Source organism: Pelophylax lessonae (assembly GCF_965119305.1).
Source record: "Pelophylax lessonae genome assembly, chromosome: 2".
In the NCBI taxonomy this organism is placed as follows: domain Eukaryota; kingdom Metazoa; phylum Chordata; class Amphibia; order Anura; family Ranidae; genus Pelophylax; species Pelophylax lessonae.
Window position 1 is genome coordinate 93,730,318 of NC_138769.1, and position 23,082 is coordinate 93,753,399.

Genomic DNA, 23,082 nt, shown 5'->3' on the forward strand with positions numbered 1-23,082 from the left:
GAATGAAGACCTTCTAGAAGAACTAAGCCTGTTTCCTGTTTCTCGGGAGAAGGGAAGATTTTGTAAGAACAAATCATCGTTAAAATTGATCCTGCTTCTACTTCCTTTTTAATTGTACACTTCTTTTTCTACACTTCCCAATGGCCTCTTTATTTTAGTCTAAAATAGATTGGGGTTGAATTACTAAGCAAGAGTGCAAAATCTGGTGCAGCTCTGCATAGAAATCAATCAGCTTCCTGATTTAGTCAACCAGCTTGACTTTTCTGATTCATATAATTGTTCCATGTCTGTGATTTAGAAGCTAAGTAGGTTTGCATGTTAGCCGGCCAGTGTGCATTGTCAGAAAATGGTCAGCAATGTCTACTACCATCTTTTAGTATTACCCTCATTCAGCTTGCACCTAACCTGTTGTAGCCTATTTATTTTTCTAACCATTTTCTACTACTGTTTATCTTGCTGTTCACTACTGAAATCACACCAGAAGTGCCCTCACTTACACTAGTGCCATCAATTTCATTACCAAAATCAGTGTATACAACTTCCTAGCATATACCTGAAATGTTGGTTTGTGGTGGGTTGAGTTGCCCTGTGGGTTTCTCAAAGCTCTTAGAGTCCTAACTAGCAATATTTCTCTTCAGTTGTCTGGGTCTACATCCCCTAAGCATTGGTCAAAAAAATGGATACCGTGAAATGTATGCCATCATCCCCAAGAAACTATGACAAAAACCAAGGGGTAGTAGGGGCCAAGAGAGGACCCAAGAAAGCGGGACTATACCGGCATAGCTAGTGGTTGTAGGAATACAAATACAACACTCATATATGTATAAAAAATATATTCATTTTATTACAAAAGAATAGAAGATAATTATTATTTTATTCTTTTGTAATAAAATGAATATATTTTTTATACATATATGAGTGTTGTATTTGTATTCCTGCAACCACTAGCTATGCCGGTATAGTCCCGCTTTCTTGGGTCCTCTCTTGGCCCCTACTACCCCTTGGTTTTTGTCATCCCTTAAGCATTAATGAACACTTATTTCCCCTGCAGCTAGATAGCACCATTATATTTTTAGACTGGATTATGAATACTTAATTACGGGATGACACCTTAACATAGCTTAATAATAACCATTGGCACTGGAGAGCCAGTGAGATAAAAGAAGCCATCATATTATTCAACTTGCTCTATAAAACTGAAGTACTGGTTTTGGAAGGAATGGACCTCTAACCAGGCAAAGCAGCAATCTAACAAATATTTTCCAAAAACACAATTGCATCCAGTTATGTAATGAGTAAAGAAAGTCTAATGTATTTTATAGCCAGTATAACTACAACCAAACCTGTCTATATATCAGCTTCTTGTAGTACCCTGAGTAGTACTCCAAGCAGCCCTAATCAGAGCGTCACTGCTTTACACAATGTTGTCAGTCTGATATTGTGAATGTGTTTAGATGAGGAGAGAGCACATGGGTGATTACATCAATGAGCTGCTGCTGCTCCTTGATTCTCCTATCACCAGGCTGGGAAAGGAGAGGCAACTGAGTATGCAGACCCTCGACAGCCATTTTTCCTTTAGTCACCTATCAGATGGGTGAGTATCATTACTGTAGAGTAATGAGAAAAAGAGTGTTAGCTGTGTGCCTGCAGAATACTTGCAGCTACAAGAGTAAGGTAGGACATATACAGTATGTATGACATACAACTGAGATCCTGAGATTTTTTTTGGTTTTATGCATGTTTATCAGGGTCTAATTTCTTTACAAGTGATCCTAGATGTGGGAGAACCTCAATCTGTCCTCATAACCTGACATTTATCAGTCTTCCCTTGTTCCCCCAGTGGATGCCTTGTAATTTTTAGCTCATGTGAAGCAACCCAAGTCATACATACACACTAAATCAGTCTGGAACACCAAAGTGTTGCATTCCTAGTCTCCTTGAAAACTGGCCAGCTGTGGTATTTTCTTCTCTGTCACTTTCTAGGAAACAGAACCTAAGACTGAACACTTTCCCTGCATACTGTTCTCTGACATGAACACACCTTTTACGTATATTATACAGTATGAATAGAGGGTTGTGTTCTTATTCCGCGCTCCTCCCGGAGTAATTTGCCACAGTCTAATTCCGTAGACAGGGTGGTCCCCGAAGTGGAGTTGGACGGGTGGGTCGGTTTACATTGCAGACCGTAAAAGAAACAAAAGGCCTTGGCATGCAGAAAGGGATGAAAAGAAACATGCATAAATTAATAATAATATGGCAATGACAACACAAGCACAATGAAAATAACAGTCAATATAAGCACAATGAAAATTAAAGTAAGACAAATTTAACTGAAACAATGGGAAAGCTATACAAAACAAAACAATACATGCAAATAAAATGTAAAAATGTGCAGCAAACAAAATATGCTGATGCTGTAATTAGTAACCAAAGCTTTAGGGCTGGGCATGGAGGTTTTTGCCAAACAATGCTTGTTCTTGCATATTTTGGCTACCCTTGACTAAATTTAGAGGCTGAACCAAGGAATGGAAATGTAGGATTTGCAAAGAAGATCCAAAAAAGCTCACACCAAAAGCCTCCATCTTTGCTGTCTCTGCACGCTTCTTGTTTTTGTCTTAGGATAATTATTAGCACTGGTCCTGGCATTATATTTGTTCTAATTTACCTTGGTGGCTAAACTGGAAAATTAGGGTTAATTTGAGTTTGTTAAAGATTACACTAAATGGTTAAAACAATGTTCAAGAATAGGGTTAGGGGTTGTGTTCGGGTTAAGTATTAGGTTGGGGTTTAGTGCCAGGGGTTAGACTGGGAGTAAAGTAAACCTTTGACAAACTTGGGCAATTCAGTGTGGGCATATGGAGAAAAATGCATATACAGAGGTTACCTATATGGAAAATCTCGTGTAATATTGATCAGGAGATCCATATTGTCAGGAGATCTAGAAACAAAGCCAGCTGAATTATTTTGCAAAATATGACTTTTTTTTGCCAATCTTGAATTCCTTTACAATTCAAGCTTGGCCCTTTCCTTCTGTTGATAAATGGCACTGCCCATCAAATTGTAGAGCCAAAAAGAGATCGGGAAAGTGAGAGGGGTTGGGGTCAAGATAATAGCAATGGTATTTCCTGAAGGCAACACCTTGCAAATGTGTTTTTTTACAATTATTCATTGGTTAAATAACAAGCTTGGTATTATTTTATTGGGTGTGAGAAATGTATGCCAAAACATCATTGGGTACCGAACATGCATCAGTGCCAAATAAGAATAGGCAAAGAAAGTTAAAAACAATTGATGGCAAAACTTCATATGATGAAACATTTGGTACCAATAAATCTCCTCCAGTAGGTTACTTAATTACCAGTTGAAAAAAGGCACCTATTGTTACACACAATTTGGTGGGCCTGTCAGCATCTTTGGGAGAAAAATGGTAGCTGCCGTTACGGTAAACTTTTAGAAAACCATAGTTTCCTGTCTATGTCTGGCTTCAGTGCTTTTGAGGGATTAACCATGAACAAGTGCACAACAAATAAAAGGCAGAAAGAAGAATAAAGAACCTCTTATCTTTACTCCGGTATAATATTCAAATAGCATTCTCAGAAGAAGAGGTCAGCAATGGTAGCCCACATAATTGTCTCATGACTGGTGTACTTTTAATCACACAAGTGTAAACCCATTGCAAGCCCTGCATCCTAGGTATTGCTCCAGTATATGTCCTTTTTCTAGCCATACAACTTCCCTTTTGTGTACAGGAGAAAAAAAGCCATTTCGCAGTCAGGAGGTAATGTGAGCACTTCCCTTTCCAAGCACTCAGGACACCAATCAAGGCAGAAGTCTTACCTTGTCCTATTGTAGGAACAGCCCCATCCACACCTGTAGTTCGCAGAGGCATCGGACACTCACCTGTTCTATATCACTGTTCTTCCGGGATTTGTAGATGAACTCTCCTATTGCTACAAACACTGATAAGACGAGTCCTGCAGCCAGTACAATGAAAATCCCTCCAATGTTCTCCACTCCTAAAGCGCTGGCTTCTTTACTGTCTTCCTCTGGACAACCATTCCCCCTCCACCATTTCTCCTTCATCATGTGTAATTTCCCCTCTTCCTGAAGCTGTAAAATGGCAATGGTGATTTTATCTCTGTACGGTGAGCCTGTGGGAAGATCAATGGAAAAAGGGATTGTGTAATATTCAAAGTATTCATTATAACAGAAAACTGCAGTGCCATCATTTAATGTTTGCTTAGTTAATGAAGCTGAGGCAGCACACAAAGCTGGAATAGCACACAAAGCTGGAGTTTTTGAGACTGACTTAATAATTTTGGGGCAGCAAAATGGATGATTGATTAGTACGTCGCTGGCTTGAATTGGGCTTTGGTAAGAATACCGGGGGGCTGCAGCAGAGACGTTTTTTTACCTTAAAGGATAAATCCCCCCTAACATTAAAATCCCTGCATCTACAGACATTTATGATCTAACACTAACTATCTAGCTCTGTAAAGAAAAAATCAGTATATGTACCTTTTTTGAAGCCGATCCGACCCGTTCCCATGCTGAGCTGTCAGCCGTGGCTTCGCTGTGTAGGCCGGTGCAGAGGACACAGTGGACAATGGAAGCCCCATAGTAAGTCTATGGAGGATGTCACTTCCCATTCATTTTACAGCCACTGTCAAAGAAGGTATGCATACTGATTTCTTCTTTACAGGGCTAGATGGGTTAGTGTTAGATCATGGAGGTCTATATATGCAGGGATTTTAGTTTTAGGGTGGACTTATCCTTTAATGCATAGAATACAGTAAGGTAAAAAACCTTGAGGCTTTTAGAACCACTCTAATGCATCCTCTGCATTAAAGGATACGTCCACCCTAAAACTAAAATCCCTGCATCTATAGACCTTTAGATCTCCCCAATCTAACACTAACCTGTCTAGCCCTGTAAAGAAGAAATCAGTGTACTTACCTTTTTTAAAGCCAATCCGACCTGATCTCCAGCGGCAGAAGCTATGTAGAGGACGTAATAATACAAGTGAATAACAGCGCAAAAATGGTGTACCCACCCTCGTGGGTTAATCAATGTGTATAAATAATAATGAATCAACCAAATGTGGTTGAACATAAATAATCTAAAAATATCTCTGGTGGAGTGATAAAAAATCCTAGTGAGTAAGCAATCAATAATCAATAAATATATGAATAAAAATCAAAATAAACCAATAGTCCAAAATAGTAATAGCAGTCCATAAAAATGTTGCAGCAAGTAGCCAGTGAAAGTTCTATGAAGAAACAGCCAAATAAAGTGCTCAAGTGCTGGAAAACACACATATGCCACAATAGTGCGGTGCTATGGTGAGTGATTCCTCTCCCCCAAAGTGATTCCTCTTACCGGACAGCGTGGACCCCCAGACCTTATGGTGTAAGGGTCTCACAAGCAGGGTCCGGTATATACTCCGGGCAAAAGATCCTTTGACCAGGGATGGTGACCAGTATGGATCCCCTACGCTCTCTCAGCAAGTGTTAGGCCGTATATGGGGGAAGAAAAGGAATGCCAATAGTGTGATACTGCTATGACAGGTTTATTGGTAAAAGAAAAAAGAATAAAACTCACATTCCATAAGACAATACAAGCGATACAGGGTAGATGATCGGTAGATCCTATTCGGATGACGGTGCGCTGTGGGGCTTGGCTCCGGCGTGCGTTCCACAGCTACCGGAAGTGACGTGGCAAAGGGAGTACAGCCGGAAATTGCGTCAACGCGTTTCGCCAACCAATAGGCATTCTCACAGACGTATTTCCGGCTGTCGGGAGGGTGTTCTATTTATACCGCTCCGTATTGGTCATAATTGCGAATTTCCTTATCCCGTTGGGTGTACCTGGCCTCATGTACACCCAACAGGAAGTCAGCTCCGGTATATTTCTTTAACAGGCTGATATACACAATCTTTGCATAATAACAATATAAACGAACAATAACTTATGCCCCTTGGAGGTTTCAAACATACCCCCTCAGAATGTGCTTGCATCAACTTATTTTAAAAGTATTTCAAAATGCACCTCGGGGTGTATTGTAAACATGTTGGATTAAATTTTATTAAAATAAAAATTTGAATAAAAAGGTTAAAATATATATACGCCAGAGTTGGGGATAGGGATATCCCAATTTGCCCCAAAATGGGTGATTATGGTATGAGGTATTAATTAGTATCCAATGTGTGGAATATCTAGATACACATTCTAAGAAGGATGTTATGACATATTAATCATTACAAATGGTAAGAGCTATGATCTGCTGCACATAATAGTAAAAACATCTGCTATAAAATAATGAATATTAATAGTAAAATCTACATATAATACATTATATTAAAATATAATATTAAACAGTGGTGGATGCAGAAAAAAGTCAGAAGTACTGCAAACCCAACCTGGAATCATAAGCTAGAAATTCCTCTGCTTTCAGTATCTCAATAGGAAAAAGTTTGGATCTAGAAATGTGCTCCAAAGTGAAAAAATGTGTTATTTTTAAAATTGTTTTTTAAAATTATTTCTAAAAATACATGATGATAATAAAGGTGATGTCGGTTAAAAATAGGGCTAAAGACAAGATGAGACCATTACCAATTGGATAAAAAGCAATTCAAATCGAATTCTATGTTTAACCCATGGGGATGAAGGGTTTTTAAAAAATAAATCCATTTCCCTTCATTCTGGGAGATCCCCTGGGTAAGATTTCCGCCTCTCCAGTTTGGTAACACCCTATCAATACCACAAAATTTTAATTCAGTGGGGTCCTGGTTGTGAAACAACCGAAAATGATTCGAGAGGCTGTGTTTCTTGAAACCATTTTTAATGTTGGTTACATGCTCTCTTAATCGGACCCCAAGTGGGCGGGTGGTTCGTCCAACGTACTGGAGTTTGCATGTGCATTCCAGAAGGTAGGTCACATGTGTAGTATTACATGTGATGAATTTGTCAATATTGTAAGTCCTACAACTGGGTAGTTTTTCTAACCCTCTTTTTGGAAGTTTTGCATAAAACGCATCTTCCACAAGAATAAAAGCCTACTAGGTCTAGAAAAGTCCCTAAGGATTTGGGAGGGTTGACAACATTCTTAGCCAACCTATGTCTCAAGGTGGTAGGTCTAGTATATATAAATTGTGGTTGTTTTGGCAATAATTGTGCAAGGATGTTGTCTTTTTGTAATATATGCCAGTGTTTTTTGAAGATTTTTTCTACATCCCTATACTGTCGGTTGAAACCGGTCATGAAGGCAGTCCCATAGATATTCCTTTTGGGTTTATTTTTGGTTTTGATCATATCTTTCCTGTTTAATTGTTGGACTTCTTCCTTAGTTTTCATCAGAGACTGTATGTTGTACCCTTTTTCTTCAAACCTCCTGATTATATTGTCAGCTTGTGTATTATAGTCATCTTCATTGTCACAATTGCGCTTGATCCTAATCAATTGGCTTTTGGGTACAGCATTTAGCCACCTAGGGTGGTGGCAGCTGTGTATAGGGAAGTACCCGTTCCGGTCCACTTCTTTGAAAAAGGTCTTTGTGCAGAGTTTGTCATTTTTCTTGGAGATGACCAGATCCAGGAAATTGATACTTTCCTGGTTCCAGGTGTCGGAAAAGGAGATGGAATAGTTGTTAGTTCTAATTTCATCCATAAATTCCTGAAAAGATTCAGGGCTTCCTTCCCATACAGTGAGACCCTTACACCATAAGGTCTGGGGGTCCACGCTGTCCGGTAAGTGGAATCACTTTGGGGGAGAGGAATCACTCACATAGCACCGCACTATTGTGGCATATGTGTGTTTTCCAGCACTTGAGCACTTTATTTGGCTGTTTCTTCATAGAACTTTCACTGGCTACTTGCTGCAACATTTTTATGGACTGCTATTACTATTTTGGACTATTGGTTTATTTTGATTTTTATTCATATATTTATTGATTATTGATTGCTTACTCACTAGGATTTTTTATCACTCCACCAGAGATATTTTTAGATTATTTATGTTCAACCACATTTATTTGATTCATTATTATTTATACACATTGAACCCACGAGGGTGGGTACACCATTTTTGCGCTGTTATTCACTTGTATTATTATTCACTAAATCGATTTGATTTATGACAGCAGCACTTTTGGTACAATTTAGCCTATACCATAGCGCGGCACTAATTTTTCCTTGCACTATATGTAGAGGACGTGGCTGACAACGGCTGTGAAATAAATAGGATATGACGTCACCCATAGAGTTACTATGGGGCTTCAATTGTCGGATGCGTCCTCTGCCCCGCCTCCACAGCAAAGTCGCGGCTGACAGCTCAGAGTGGGATCATGTGGGATCGACTTCAAAAAAGGGAAGTATACTGATTACTTCTTTACAGGGCTAGATAGGTTAGTATTAACGTGGAGATCTACAGATGAAAGGATTTTAGTTTTAGGGTGGACTTTAGGGTGGACTTATCCTTTAAAGTAAAAAATGCCCCATTAACTGTCCTACATACCCCCATCCCTTAACACTTACCTGGCTCCTGTCACTGCCCCAGCACTGTCACAGCTCCAGCATTGCTCCCTTCACTTTCTGGTCTCACAGGAGAAACTGAGGACAGAGAAAGCCATAGACTCCTGCTGCTGTCAGTCAAACTCCTTTGAGGAGGGAGATGGGGCGTGGCTTAACTGTACTGTGCATGTCTATGGATGCACACAACCCTCGGGAGTACGCATGCATGGGTGCCTCCTTAGCACCCAGCTTGCTAAGGAGGCACCCAGAGGAGGGAGGATCAGACAGAGTCAGCAGGGGACTGTTAGAAATGGTGGTAAGGGACCTTTTTGTGCAATATCATTGCACAGAGTAGATAAGTATAACTTCTTTATTTAAAATATATCCTTTAGTATCATTTTAAGTACTTACTATCTTGTGAATGGTGAACAGCTTTATCCACACTTTGATTTTAATGACAGAGTTGCTTTAATTTAGTCCCCCCACCTTTTTTTAGACTTGCAGTATTGATGTAACATGAAAATGTAACAAACATTAATCAGTAAGATAAATATACAATTGAAGGCTGTGGAAATAGCAGGGTTAATCGTATTTGATCATTAATCCCATTTCTCTGGGACAAATATATTTGTCTTTGTACTCTTGTCACTTGTATTAGCATTTTTCAACAACAGTTCCCAGAAACAGTGTATTAAAAAGATGAACGTAATTTATACATTTGGAAAATTACATTTCTGGTGAGGGCTGGACATTATTTATTCCTAAAGCAAAGTGTATGGCTAGAAACATAACATTTTTGTCACAAGTGGCAGCACACCAGTTTGAAAGGAATTACATTTACATGTGATGCAATGACAGAGAAGGCACATGCAAGAACATATCTGTCAAAATCAGAGATCCCATCCATCTCTGACGTCAGGCTGGCATACATACTGCAGACAGTTTGTACGCAGACCAATCTCCCACCTGACAGTGCCTGCAGAGTTCTGGTGATGACGTCTTTGGGCAGAATTAGGGTTATGGGACCAGAAGAGTGTCTCCTCTCTGAGGTAACTAACTACAGGAACCAGTTTGTTTGCATTAGTTGAATCATTTTCCCAATGACCACCAGTAAAAGGACATTCTTCTTCCCAGTGACTGTCAAAGTAAAGCAGGGATTTGAACTCCCATTGCCAAAAAAAAGTAAGCGGGCATTTGTCCTCTCACTGACAACCAATGTAAAGGGGCACTACACTGACCGCCATTGTAAGGGGCAATTCTCAAATGACCACCAATGTAAGGTGTCATTCTTCCTCATACTGAACACCACAGCAGTGGAACTTTCTTCCTTCCCCTGACCACCGATGTAAGAGGACATTTTTCCTCCGAATGACAACCAAAATAAAATGGAATTTTCCCATTTACTATATATTAACCATATTGACCACCATTGTAACAGGCCTTTTTCCACTGATAAACAATGTAATTGGTACTTCACCACTGTCCACCAATAAAAGAAGGCATTCTCCCTCCCAGTGACGGCCAATGTAAGTCTGTAATGAGGGGATCTTGTTTTTACCATTAGTCACTAACAGCTTTTAATAGTAAGGCTATTCAATGTCCAGCAATGCAAAAGGGGTAGATATGAGGGTAGTAGAGGTGGGGGTGGTGGTGGTGGGGGGGGGGGGGTATGCCAGCGCAGAGATCAGTTAGTAGGAGGTATAAATATGTGTACTATATAGACCACTGGTCACCAGTGCTAAAGGGGTTTGTTAATAGAGGTGCAAACGTATCATCAGCTTTCACTTGAAAGGGTGTGGGGTAAACAAGGAGTGGGCCTCATTAAAGTGTTTCTTTAAGGTCCTGTAATTTCTAGTTATACCCCTGCCAGTACAACGACTGTATATCTCCATAAAGCTACACATTGTATCTACTAAGACCTAATTTACGTCAGAATGTATGTGTTAACTTTGACATGGTTTGCCAGGCAAAAACATGTTGTGTTGCATTTTTTAAAAAGCTCCATTTGAACTGACTTGAATGCCAGCCAAATGCAACATGCTGGTCTTTTCTCCAATGCATATTTTTGCACTGATGGGAAAACAGTCTAAAAAAACAACTGATTTTCTTTTGTCTGTGCATTGTTCCCATAAAAAGTCAAATGATGGCGGTTTACTTATTACTCCACAAAGGTTGCAATTGAGGAAACAATGTGATTCAATTGAAAATGAGGGATGGTCCTAGAGAGAGACATCTATATATGGCACATAGAGGAAGTAGACTATATGCATTAATTTGTTAACCTACTGCAGGACCTCAAGTTTGACTTTGTACATCTAATGTCAAATAAAGGCTCTCGTTTATGGCTTTCACATAAAAAAGGAATGGACAGAGGGCAATAAATCACTGAAAAGCTGCATTTCCCTGAGATGAGTACAAGTAAAATCAAGGTTGGTTTTCTTGTGGGAAGCCACAAAAGATGGGCACACCACTATGTTGCTACATAGAAGTAGGGAGGAATAAAATGAAAAGGTCATAACTGGGAAGCCCCTCTAGCCTGGAGGTTCTTAATCTTTTTAATATGAGAACCCAAATAAGAAAACATTTACCATACTGCAAATGTTTACCAAAATGGCAGAAAGCAATACAGAGACAAACAACAATGGCCATATCATTAAAATAATAATCCTAATAATAATCTAAAAAATGCACATACATAAAAAGTAATTAATGCAGCCCTGCATTCATAATACATTGTGTCTGTGTGTTGGGGTGGGGGTGCAAGGGCTGCATAACAATGTTTCCTAAACTGGTGATATGAAGCTAGTTATCTACCTACAGTGACTGTCCAACATGCTGCTTCTGCTTTAAATGACTCCCCAATAAAGAAAAACTGTTTTTCAAGCTTTCTGCCTTGCCATTGAAAATTTCCTTGAGTTTGTTTTCATGCTGTGGATGTTTTGTTAAAAAAAATGCCTTTTTTGCTTGTTAAATATAAGGCTTTCATTGTTAAGAACGTCCTCACATAGAGCACATGCTTTTCACTTGTCTCCATTTCTGTAAGCTTTAGTAAAGCCTAGAAAATTACAATCTTAGTTGTATTTTCTTATTGTAGTAGATCTTTCCAACTAGCCCCAGGTCTCTTTACTTCACAATATCATCTGAGTATTTGACATCCTCTATTAAAGATGAACACTGAATGGTTGTTATGGACGACACCTTCACTGTTTTCTTTACTCCAGTTGGCAAAATTGCACCATATAAAAGCCAGATGAAATAAACAAGCAAACAATTAAAACAAGGAAAGATTTACTAGGAGGTTTTAGGTTCTTGTGCTTTCCTTTCCAGTGGCCAGACGTAGTGCTGCAATTGTCTAAAATATGTCTGAGTTTAGTGCCTAAATCAAGTGCAATAAAAACACCTACTCGTTCTCATTAAAAAATGTTTTAAAAAATATTGTGGTTTGGTTTCCAGGTGCAAAAGGGTCTCAAAATACTCAATTAAAATGTACTTCAAAATCACTTGATAGTAAATTCAGATTTACCTTGTGCCTGTCTTAATTAATGCCCAAAGAGTGCGGCCATTTTTGGAATGACCATTGGGGTCTCCATTTTCACTGTAAGGCCATATTTACTGCAGTGACATTTATTATGTACTGTTATATTTCAACATCATTTTATCCGTACAAATAGGATAAAGTCTAAAGAATGAAGCAATTTCAAATCAGCTTGTTCATTTAGGAGAGACTGCTGGAGAAAGATCTTTCATAGATAAGTGTCAGAAAAATCGTCCCATATTGCAGGATTTTACATTGGATGAACAATCTTTTTGCATTCCTATTTGTCCATCATAATGTAATGAAACGATCAAACAACATACAGCATCAGGTTGATATCTTGTCCTGTGACAAGTATTTTTGTTAAACAGAAAATCACAAGTCTCTTCCCTGTCCGCACCCCTTTATAATTGAAAGCAGTAAAACAATATTTAGCTGCCCTAGAAACATATTTCCCAAGGCTTAGGCCACTGTGGTATTCATGTAAATCAAGGTATCCTTAGACGACGACTTACCAATTGGCGTACCAACTCCATATCCTTTTGAATCAATGAGACCCCCGATTTGGGTCAAGTTACAGTTTCGTTGTGTGACATATTCAATGCTGGTGGACTCCATGAGCAATGCATAATCTGTGGTGAGTACCCGCTGTATGCCTTCATCATTGTTCTTCACCAGCGCTGTCTGCTGCCGGCTGCTCATAAACGCCCACATCTTTTCATAGGTAGAAATCTTGGATTTCTGAAAAGAGCACAAACAGCTATCAGAGATCTGTCTGGTGCAAAACATCTATTACATGGAAAAATTGCTTTGCTGTGAGGAAGCTTTGTCTGAAGGAAACTAATAAATAGTTTAGGAATATTTAGCCTTACCGTTTTATTTAGAGGTGTTTGAGGACAGCCAGTCCATCTGTCTGACTATACTATAAAATCTCAGAATTAAACCTTCCATCATGACTGCTCCATATGAACTCACTAAGAAAAACAAACTGGACCATCACTCTCTGCGTATATATATATATATAGCTGAGGTCTTACCAGAAAATGTCAATGTTTTATTACCAGAAGTCAAAGCTACACGCAGAGTAAAAAGACAGAGAAAAAATAAGTAGTGGAGAATAGTGAGGATGAAAGAGCTGGAGAGAGGGAGAGATATCTAAGAGAAAAGAGAGCGAGAGAATAAAAAAAACATAACAGAGTGTTGGGGCGTGTCTGGGCAGGGGAATACAGAAGATGGCAGGGAGTGGGGCAAGAAGACTAAACTCAATGGTAGGGCAAGAGAAGGAAAGCATCTAGCAGCTGAGAAAGGACAATAGTTGTATTGTGAAAGAATTGGAAATAGAATCAGTAAAGGGTACATTGATTAGGAAATGGGATATTGAGGTTTGGGTTGGGAAGGGAAAGGAAGAACAGATGGAAAAATGGAGGTGAGAGGACAGTATCTGATAGGAATTGGAGGGGAAGAGAGAAGAGAGGAATAAAGGAGAGTAGAAGAGCAGAAGGTAGGTGAAAGAGTAAAAGCATGGGGAAGGGAGCGGCAGGGGTGAGGGAGGAGGAGAGAAAAATAGGCAAAAGGAAAAGAGAGGGGAGTAGGGAAGAGGAATGATGAGGAAAGTAGATGGAGGGTAATAAAAGGGAGAGAAGTAATCAGAGGGAAAGAGGGTAGGGAAAAGGTAAGCAGGGAGTTGGGAAGTGAGAGGAAAGGATAACTAAAGGAGAAGAAGGTGGACAAGAGGAAAAAATAGGACAATACGGGATAAGAAAGGAGACAGAGGAGAAAGGAAAGGAGAAAAGGGTATAGGCAGGTGCAGTCTCTACTCCCTTCTGTAGGTGGTGCTGGCTCTAGCGGCGGTGCAGAAGGGCAAGAAAGGGGTGAGGAACTTTATTCCTCTACAACTTCCTGCTGTTAGGGGAGCAGTCATTTAATTGGACGCTAGTGTCCTGACTGACCCCGTGGCCATCTTCGGTCAGGGCAGTGTCTATTTAAGACACTGGCTCCCGAGTTTGGAGTGCATTTTCGCAAGTGTTGAGTATAGGGACAGGTTCCCTGTCTGTTCAGGAAAAAACTTAGAGCTGGGGAGAAGAGTAGGGACAGTTTAGGGACTATGTCTATTCTGTGCTTTGAATAACCTTCCAGTTAGGTGTGGACCGGCCTGGCCGCATTCCCGCTCCTCATTGCAGAAATTCCCGGCATCCTCTGTAGTAAAAGCTATTCTCTGCAGATTCTGTAAATGGCTCTTGATGGCTGTGCCTACCCGCTGGGCTTGGTTGTACCATGTTGGGACTACACTGTTGTCATACTTTGACCTCTGTGTGATCCCTATTCGTCGACACACCACGATGTACCCTGCTCACAAAGAGCAGGAAGAAGACATAGGGGAGAGGGGGGGGAGAAGGAAAGGAGAGAAAACAAGAGATGAAAGGAGAGGTAAAAGGAGTCCAACAGAGAAGAGAATAGGTTAAGAGCAATAAAGAAGAGTGTACTGAAGAGGAAAAGAGAGGAGGGGATGGGAACAAATAAGGGGGGGGGTAAAAAGAGAGGGGGAGGAGGGTAAGGAAGGGGAAATGAGAGAAGAGAGGAAGAGAAAGGAATTGATAGGAGAGTAGGGAGAAGAAACAAGGGGACAGGAAGGCAGGGGGAAGAAGAAAAGGGTGAAGGAGAGGGAAAAGGAGAGTAGTGGAGGGGAAAACAGAAGAGCGAAGGTAAAATGTAATGGGAAGGAAGAGGGGAGAAAGGAGAAGAAAAGAGATCAGAAGGAAAAGAAAGGAGAGCAGAGGCAAGGAGAGGAGAACATAAAGGAGGGGAAGAAAAATGAGAGGGGAGAGAAGAGGACAGAAGTGGGTGAGAGTGAGAGGTAAAAGAGAGAATGGGAAAGAGGAAAAATCAGAGATAAGACAGTGTGGGGGAATAAGGAAGAGAGATGGGATGGCAAGTAGTGAAAAAAAAGAGTGAGAGACTAAAGTGGGGTACGCACTATAAGAAAATTGTGTGAACGATTGCACAATTTTCCTTGTTGTTTCACAGCAAATCGGAACTGATGAACGAAAATTCTTAAGAAAATTAGTACGAAAATTCTTGTATGACAAAGGCTTTTTTTGTTGTTTATTGTTTCTGATCATGCACAGTCTTTCTTTCCTGATTTTTCTTGTACAAAAATCGTACACATTAAAAAAAATCGTTTGTTTTTTCCCGTACAAGAAAAATTTTGGAGTTTGTCCCTTCGAGAATTTTTGTACAGAAATTCTGAATTGTCTGTAGAAAGTTCTGTGCACACTATACAAAAATCGTACGAAAATTCTTTGGATGAAAATGTTTGCCAGATTTTCTTATAGTGTGTACGAGCCTTTAGAAAGAAAGGGGAACATATAGCTGATAAAAGAGTAGACAGATTAGAAGAGAAAGGGAAGCAGGGGCTGCTTTTTTATTTTCAATTTGCTCCCATAAATACGTTGAAAGTTGGTAAAAAACTGCACCAATACATATACAGCCAGCATAGTCCCTCAACCTTCATCAATTATGTCTTAGCACTGGAGGTGAGTAGACCATATTTCTCTCTTTGACTGTTTCAACTCTTTAAACTATTGGTATAATAACCCTAAATATATCCTGCATTTTATGCTGCTGGGATACAGCTTAGTTGTCTTTGAAATGTTATAAGATCAACATCCATGTCTTTCTTAAACGCTAAGGATTTTTTTTAGTGGGTACTCCGCTCCTTAGAATGGTAGCTAGCAAAGTAAAGAAGACAATTTCTAATATTAGACAAATCAGGCATACCATTGTTTAACCTTCCAGGTGTGAAGGGGACTTGGAGCTTGCTATGTGCATGTGCACCTGCACTTCCATCCTGATATCTCCTTAATTATCTGGCTGAGGATGCTTTAGTTAAGAATAATTTAAAGCAAACGGGAATAGTCATTCGAGTTCAGTGGTTTCCTGGAAACCAGATTTGCAGAACAATGACATTTTTCTAACCTGGATATGTGCTGATGTAGTTTAATACAGGTGTGTGTGTGATTTAAGCAGAAATGATGAAAAAGTGCCTTTTTTGCTTGTAGTGAAAAATTACATATAAATGTAAAATGTCCTTGAAAAGTGGGAGGAAATGTTACTGGCCATTATTCATCAACGCAATGTAAAAATTCTTAGAGCAATGTTTTGCAATCACCACTGTATAAATACAATGAACATCTCAGCTATATTATTTTGAGCTTTTTCATCTATGTCTCATACATTTCTCCATTATGCATCTACTTTTTTTTATTTGGTTTGCAGATGCACAATGCACAGCTGACAGCTGCTACTTTAATGATGAATTCAGGACTTACTGTACTGTATATGAAAAGAGGATCAGAAAAACTGACTTAGGAAGGTTATTTTAGAAGGATCGACATTCACAGCTTCCAAAGCAGGAGGCACCAGCAGACATCCTCACTTAAGGCTTGTCGGGGAGCAGAGTAGATGGGCAGATTGGAAAACCTTGCTGCATTTTGTTTTCCCACCACTGAAAACCTCTAAGGTCTATAGCGGCCTTTATGAATATAAGGACATTTTCAGGGCATTTCATCTGTAAGACGTATTAATATTTATAATAGCAGTAACAACATGCAGAACTTCATAGCATACATAGATCAATTCACATCAATCCCTGTCCCTGAATAAGGTAACAATCCAATATCCCTGCTGTCTTAGTGTACAGGCTCTGGAAGTGCCAGGCCCCCACCAGAGTCTTTGAAGGTGAGGTGGAATTTACTGCACAACAACTCCTTCGGTACAGTGAATGAAATTGGCAGGCTGGCAACAGTTAACAGTTGGAAAGCAAAGAACAAAGTGGTGCCCCTATAATGCAGGAAGGTCAGGACTGAGGTCAGGAAAGTTTGCAGACACGCATATTCAAGGCACCAGCAATGTGGGATATCAAAAGACAAGAATAGTTAAGGAACCAAGGATGAGGACAGTCAGCAGTTAGTAGACAAGCATAGTCAAGGAATTGGGAAAAATGACAGTCAGCAGTTAGTAGGAAAGCATAGCCATGGAAATCAGGATTAAGGCAGTTGGCAGGCAAGCACAGTCAAGAAATTGGGAACGAGGACAGTCAGCAGTTAGTAGACAAGCATAGTCGAGGAATCAGGGATGAGGTCAGTCAGCAGTTGGCAGACAAACATAGTCAAGAAGTGGATGTAAACCCTCACATATATCCAGTGAAGTGAACAGCCTCAGATGATACACAGAGATGAGACAAATCCTTCTACATAAGTTTGACATTTACATATCTACTGTCTTCACCTTTCTATATTCTTAAGAACGTGCACACCGTGTTAGACATTTTTCTACCGGTTTCAGCAGTGGAAGGGGAGTCTGGGCATAAACTGTGTGCGAGCTGATTGGAGGAAAGGAACACACCACCCTTTCACGTAGTCAGAGGAATTAAGAAACTTGCAGAGCTGTACTGTCATTAGACAAGCTTTCTGCTTATCTGTCTCTTAGTCCCTTCCCCGGCAAAAATTTCCAGCAGCTTGTATCTCCTGCATTGGATAACTTTTCAGAAGTTATCATGCGGATAACAGAGGAACGGAGCAGCAGAAAGACACAGGACTTAGGGCTTTGGAGAGAGATAAGTAAACGCTACAGACAGATGTGCCCAGGGAAGATTTCATGCATTCACTTTAAAGATGAGGGTTAGGGCAGTCCACAGACAAACATAACTTGGAAATCAGGGATGAGGGCCAGGGAAGTCAGCAGATGAGCATAGTCAGGGAATTAAGATAAAGGTCAGGACAGGTGGCACATAAGAAGCAAAATCCAAAGTTATCCAGAGGTACCCAATCAGCAGCACAGCTTGGCAGGCAAGCCAAATACAAGCCAGGAGTAGAAAATTCAAGGCAGATACCAGAACCAAACTATAACCAGAGTTACAGATCAGGAGGGCCCCAGTAATAGCTTTCCCAAATGAAAGTACAGACATCTTCACTTTACATTAGAAAAGGATAGATACCATAAAGTTTAATAATCTCTTCAAGACTTTAACTCCAGGCAAACAGTAAATACACAGATTAAATACATATACAGAAGCCATTTTACCTGTCAAAGGATTTTTAATTCTGCTCAGCCAGTCCTGACAATTTGAAAGCCCTGCCTGATAACAAAGCCAGTTTGGTGGCCTGATTTTTCTCTGCTGCAGTAAAGCAACAACTCCCTGCTCCCAGCCTATGACTGAACAAATATATGATGAACTCCCTCTGTTCACTCTGCTGTGCTGTCAGCATTTTCCTAGTTATCAATAGTACACCTCCGTACATCTGATTGGCTTCTAGTGCTGTCCCCTCCCCCAGTCTCAGCTCTGCTCTCCCTTCCCCAGTCTGTGCTCTGCTCTACAGGGGTTTAAGAGGGGGCTTAAGCCAAGTAAAATTCAGGTACTTACTCTAATTGCATTTAAAATACATTTAGTTTCTTAAATGAATACATGACTGCATTACTTTGTGTTTTCTTAATTTGCCTGGAGTTCAGTTTTATAAACATGATAATATAGGAGTTCCATTTTTTGTAAACTAAAATTTATTTTTTCCAAAATAAAATTTTTAAAGGGAATTTAAGACGTTCAATGACCACCTTACCTTAAAGAAGGTCATGGTTGAGCCATCTCGGACAGCCCCATATTCTATTTTTGTTTGTTTGGCCAAGTCATCCGCTGAATCGATCGGAGATTCCATCCTTTCCACTGTCAGGAAGGCAGCCAGGTTTGCCGTGTAAGAAGAGATGATGATCAGGGTGAAAAACCACCATATACCTCCCACTATCCTGGTAGAAAGGGCTTTGGGCATTAGCTCTGATCCTGTTGCAAGACACAGCAGTGTTATAATTCAAATTGACAGAGGAAGTATTATGGCTGCTTATTAGGATGTTAGCATTAAGATATTTAAAAGATAAAAAAGTGGGGCTAATTTCTTGAAGACCACCATAAAATATAGGTGGTGATGTGACTGAGCTGTGTTTTATACTGTATTATTTAAGCAAAGGAATGTTTATGTTTCGACAAAGGCCAGCACCTCTTATGATGGATGTTTTAGTTATAGCTGGACACTAAAGGGCTTTCACAGATTTCCCTTCCCTCTTATATGCCCCCTCCACCCTTTCTTTCAGAGAGTCTAATGTGGAAGAATGATACCACGTATTGGTCTTTGCAATGGCACATTATGGGGGAATTAGCTTGAGTTTTGGTATCTTGCCACTGGAATCCAAGAAAATTGGAGCACAAGTGGAGCTGCTTCCCATGGCAACTAAATTCCTTTCTTTGGACAAATACAATTTGATTAATTGCTTGCAGCTGCTCTACTTTTGCTTCAGTTGCTTCTTTGTTTCTGCAAATCATCCCCCTGTGAGCTAAAAAACTAATAAGTCATTTAACCTATAACTGGAAACCAGAACCACAAAGAAAAACAATGTATTAATTTCAGGTAATTCTGGCTTTCTGTAGCTACGGGGATGTTCTCTTGCCCTGTGTATGTTTTGAATAAACCTTAGGACTAAAATACATGGATAGTTTTTAGGTTTTAAAAGCCACGTGACTAAATATTCACAAAGAAATAATTATAGACTGATGGAATCACTTGAACCCACATGTATATCAACTACTAAATAAACAAGGAATTATTTGGGGCAATCGGTAGCTAGTCATGGGTGATTTTTTTAAGTTGTCTGGCTCAAACAACTGAAAACATCTCATATAGTTTTGTCCTAAAGTCATCTATTGCAGAGGTACATTTTTCATGTTGTGGCGTGAACTGAAACTTTGCTGTTTTCTGGCATAGCAAATGTCTGTCTGCCATTGATTTAGGACTTCAAGTTATTTTCAACAGAACCTTACTAACGTGCACAAGTTTCAACCCAATGTTTTGATCATGTGAATGATCCATGTGTTTCATTATCTATGAAAAACCTTGGCATGTCTGGACAATATTCCAATTTTTTGTTTTCAAATTGAAGAGCAAATGACAGGTCAGTAAGATGTAGTTTGTTTTGGCTATAGTTGCAGCTTGCGTAGTATAATTCATTTTTTTTTTAAGTGATTGGAAGCAAAAATAGAAAACTGGAAAATACTGTGAATTAAATTGTAAACCTAATTTGGGATGAAATGAACAAAAACAACACAAGGGATGACACTGAAACAAAATACTGGAGATCGTGATAGAAAATTGCAATCTAATGTGGAAAAAAGCAGATGTAAAATTAATCAGTGTGTGGATGGCATATTAATCTCAGTACCCTAAAAATGATAGTGGGATAATACATGTTATGCCCTTAGAATCTAGAGAAGAGTGCCTTTACCGAGCAAGTGCATTTCTTTTTATGGATTTAACAGTAAGATAATTAGTGTTGTCACCTAAAATACAGGTTCATTTGTTCTGGTCCCGGGATCTCAACACTATATGATTTCAGTACAGGCGTTGTGAAATGGCACAAACATGATCCTGGCACAGGAGGTAATTATACTCAGCTAGGAATTAATTAAGTGCTCTGGTAGGGGTATATTTATGTGTATAGTGATATTTGGGTTGAGAATTAATGCAGAGGTTTCTATTAGTGCATCCTCAAAGTAGGGAATCATTCTTCACACCTCCAGTGCCAGGAGCCAAACTTGTCCAGCCTCAAGGCATATGAACTAATGTATATCCTTAAATGACATCTGTGCCAAGGCTCTTGCCATGGGGAAAACATGCACCATTAGTGGGTCAAAGCAGAACGCCACTAATCTAAAGCATATAAAGCATATAAATACAATTTGTTAAAATAAAATAAAATTTAATGAAAGCTGGGAATTCTGGTACCTTAGCACAGGGTAATTTTCCATTTGTTTATACCTCTTTCAATTACAAGGCTAGCCATTACACTATGGCTAACAATAATTAAAATCCCAAATCCTGCCTTTTTAAAAGGGTTTTTATTGTTACACATTTAAACATTTTAAGGCACCATGATTTACAATGTGTAGATGTTTTCTTTACGTCTGCATTGTAGGAAATGTTTTCTTTCCTTTTTTTTTTCATCAGAATAAAAATGTGCTTTTAGCTGTGCCCTTTGGTACTGCTTCTGTTTAACTTGTGCTCTTTGCCGACACAAGGGCTGCAGCTATGATTGACACCAGCGTGTCGTGTCTTTGCCCCTGTGTACGGTTTGCCCTTTCACAAAACGCAGCCTGTGCTGACCCTGCGGCTCCAGCCCAGGCTATGTTTAAAACGCATACAGCCAGCAAAGACACAGCACCAGTGTCAATCACGACTTCAGCGCTGGTGTTGGCGGGGTGCAGAAGGACATCAGAAGCTGTACCAAAAAGCATACCTGAAAGCAACTTTTTAATGCTGATGAAAAAGGAGGAAAGAAAAAAAAATCCTACATTGTAGAGGTAAAGAACCTATAACACATTTACATCTAAAAAAATCATGGTTTCAGCAAAATGGCAGCCATCTGCATGCAAACATTGACTCCTTATTGCATGAATGTGAATAGAATGACTAAAAGATGGCTTCAACTCCTGTTCTTCACCTTTAGTGAACTCTTCAAATGCGTTTTGCCCTTTTCCGGGGTTAGTCGTAGAGGCAAAAATCATGTAAAATAAGTAGGTAAAATAATGGTGCCTGGAGTTCAGCTTTAAAGTAAATTTCTTAAACATGTCCAAAAAAAACCAAAAAACTATCAAATGTTTAATTCTTTCTAACTCTATCAAAAATTAGAGAAGAGTGGCAGGATTTGGAATTGAAAGTATTATTAGCCAAAATGTAATAGTAATAACAACCAGGTTTTACTATTGCTTAGTCAAACTATGTTGTGCTGGGATACCAGCATTCTCAAGGCATCATTGGCATAGACCAGTGATAGCGAACCTTGGCACCCCAGATGTTTTGGAACTACATTTCCCATGATGCTCATGCGCTCTGCATTGTAGTTGATCATCTTGGGAAATATAGTTCCAAAACATCTGGGGTGCCAAGGTTTGCCATCACTGGCATAGACTGTGTTGTAGGCCTTCATTGATATAGAAATTCTTCCTTCCTCCAAACATATAGAACTTACAGTTTCCCTGTCAACATGCATACTGAGAACCTTAATCTTTCATAAACAGGCCTTATGCCAATACTACACTGTAGGGAGGACTAAACTTCTCAACTATTTTTCAAAAGTTCCCCAAATTAGTTATTAGCAATTAAAACACCGGTCTTGTTTAAATATGCTTCAACTGAAAAACAACATTTTTTTAGTGCACATTGTTGGCATTTTATCCTGATTTCCTGGTAAAGCACTTTGTTAGAATGATTTGTTCTACCCTCTTAGGCATAATCAAGCTCTTGCTGGTATCCCAGCTACGACACTGAACATGTTTACACTTGAATCCAGCTGCACTTTTCAATTATCTGCCACGTTCCCTGATGTGATGTATGCCCAGATTGTCTCACTGCCTCATTAACTGCCAACGAATTTGATTTGTTGGTCCCTCCTTATCTGGAGCAGACAAGTACATAAGAAGCACTTAGACTACATCTTGTAGGGCCCATTGGGTTCTTCTTCTTTTTCTTTAAATTGCAAATTGACCCCCTCCTGGTGTTAGGTCAGCCTGAAGTTTTGTGAGTAAACTAGATTTTTTTTAAGAGTGCGACAAAGGGATTTTATGGATAAGCACTCCAGGAACAGGCAATAAGTAAAAGATATTTTGTAGGTATAAAAATGTAAAATTTGTCTTCCTCATAATATATAAATATATTACATGATGACATATAAATTAAGACACTTCAAAACTTTGAGGCATTTTTATTGGGATTGGCATCAAAAGCTCTCAACAGACATGAGATGGTGGTCAAAAGATCTGACCACTAAAAAAAATCTTCTCTAAAACTGCGTGTTCCAAATAGTTTATACACTTAGTAAACAACCTAGCTTAAGGCCCCTTTCACACATATGAATCTGACGGTGGACTCCGTTTTTCTTAGCGGGGGATCGATCCGCTGATCCCCCGCTGAGCAGGCGGATGGCAGCTGTCAGGTCCCCGTT

General features: G+C 39.5%; 1 protein-coding gene across 4 annotated transcripts in view; it reads right to left on the reverse strand.

Annotated features, from left to right (window-relative positions):
- Window positions 1-23,082, reverse strand: part of GRIK1 (glutamate ionotropic receptor kainate type subunit 1) — a 691,364-nt gene that overhangs the window by 61,226 nt on the left and 607,056 nt on the right. For 2 of the 4 annotated variants that reach the window (XM_082246623.1, XM_082246621.1), the window contains 4 exons: window positions 18,657-18,874; window positions 12,558-12,783; window positions 3,901-4,151; window positions 2,042-2,203 (listed from right to left, as the gene is read on the reverse strand). In XM_082246623.1, the coding sequence (XP_082102749.1) occupies window positions 2,054-2,203; window positions 3,901-4,151; window positions 12,558-12,783; window positions 18,657-18,874 (845 nt within the window). In that variant the 3' untranslated portion in view covers window positions 2,042-2,053. The remainder of the gene's footprint in view (window positions 1-2,041; window positions 2,204-3,900; window positions 4,152-12,557; window positions 12,784-18,656; window positions 18,875-23,082) is intronic. The other 2 variants (XM_082246622.1, XM_082246620.1) reach the window with 1 other exon arrangement.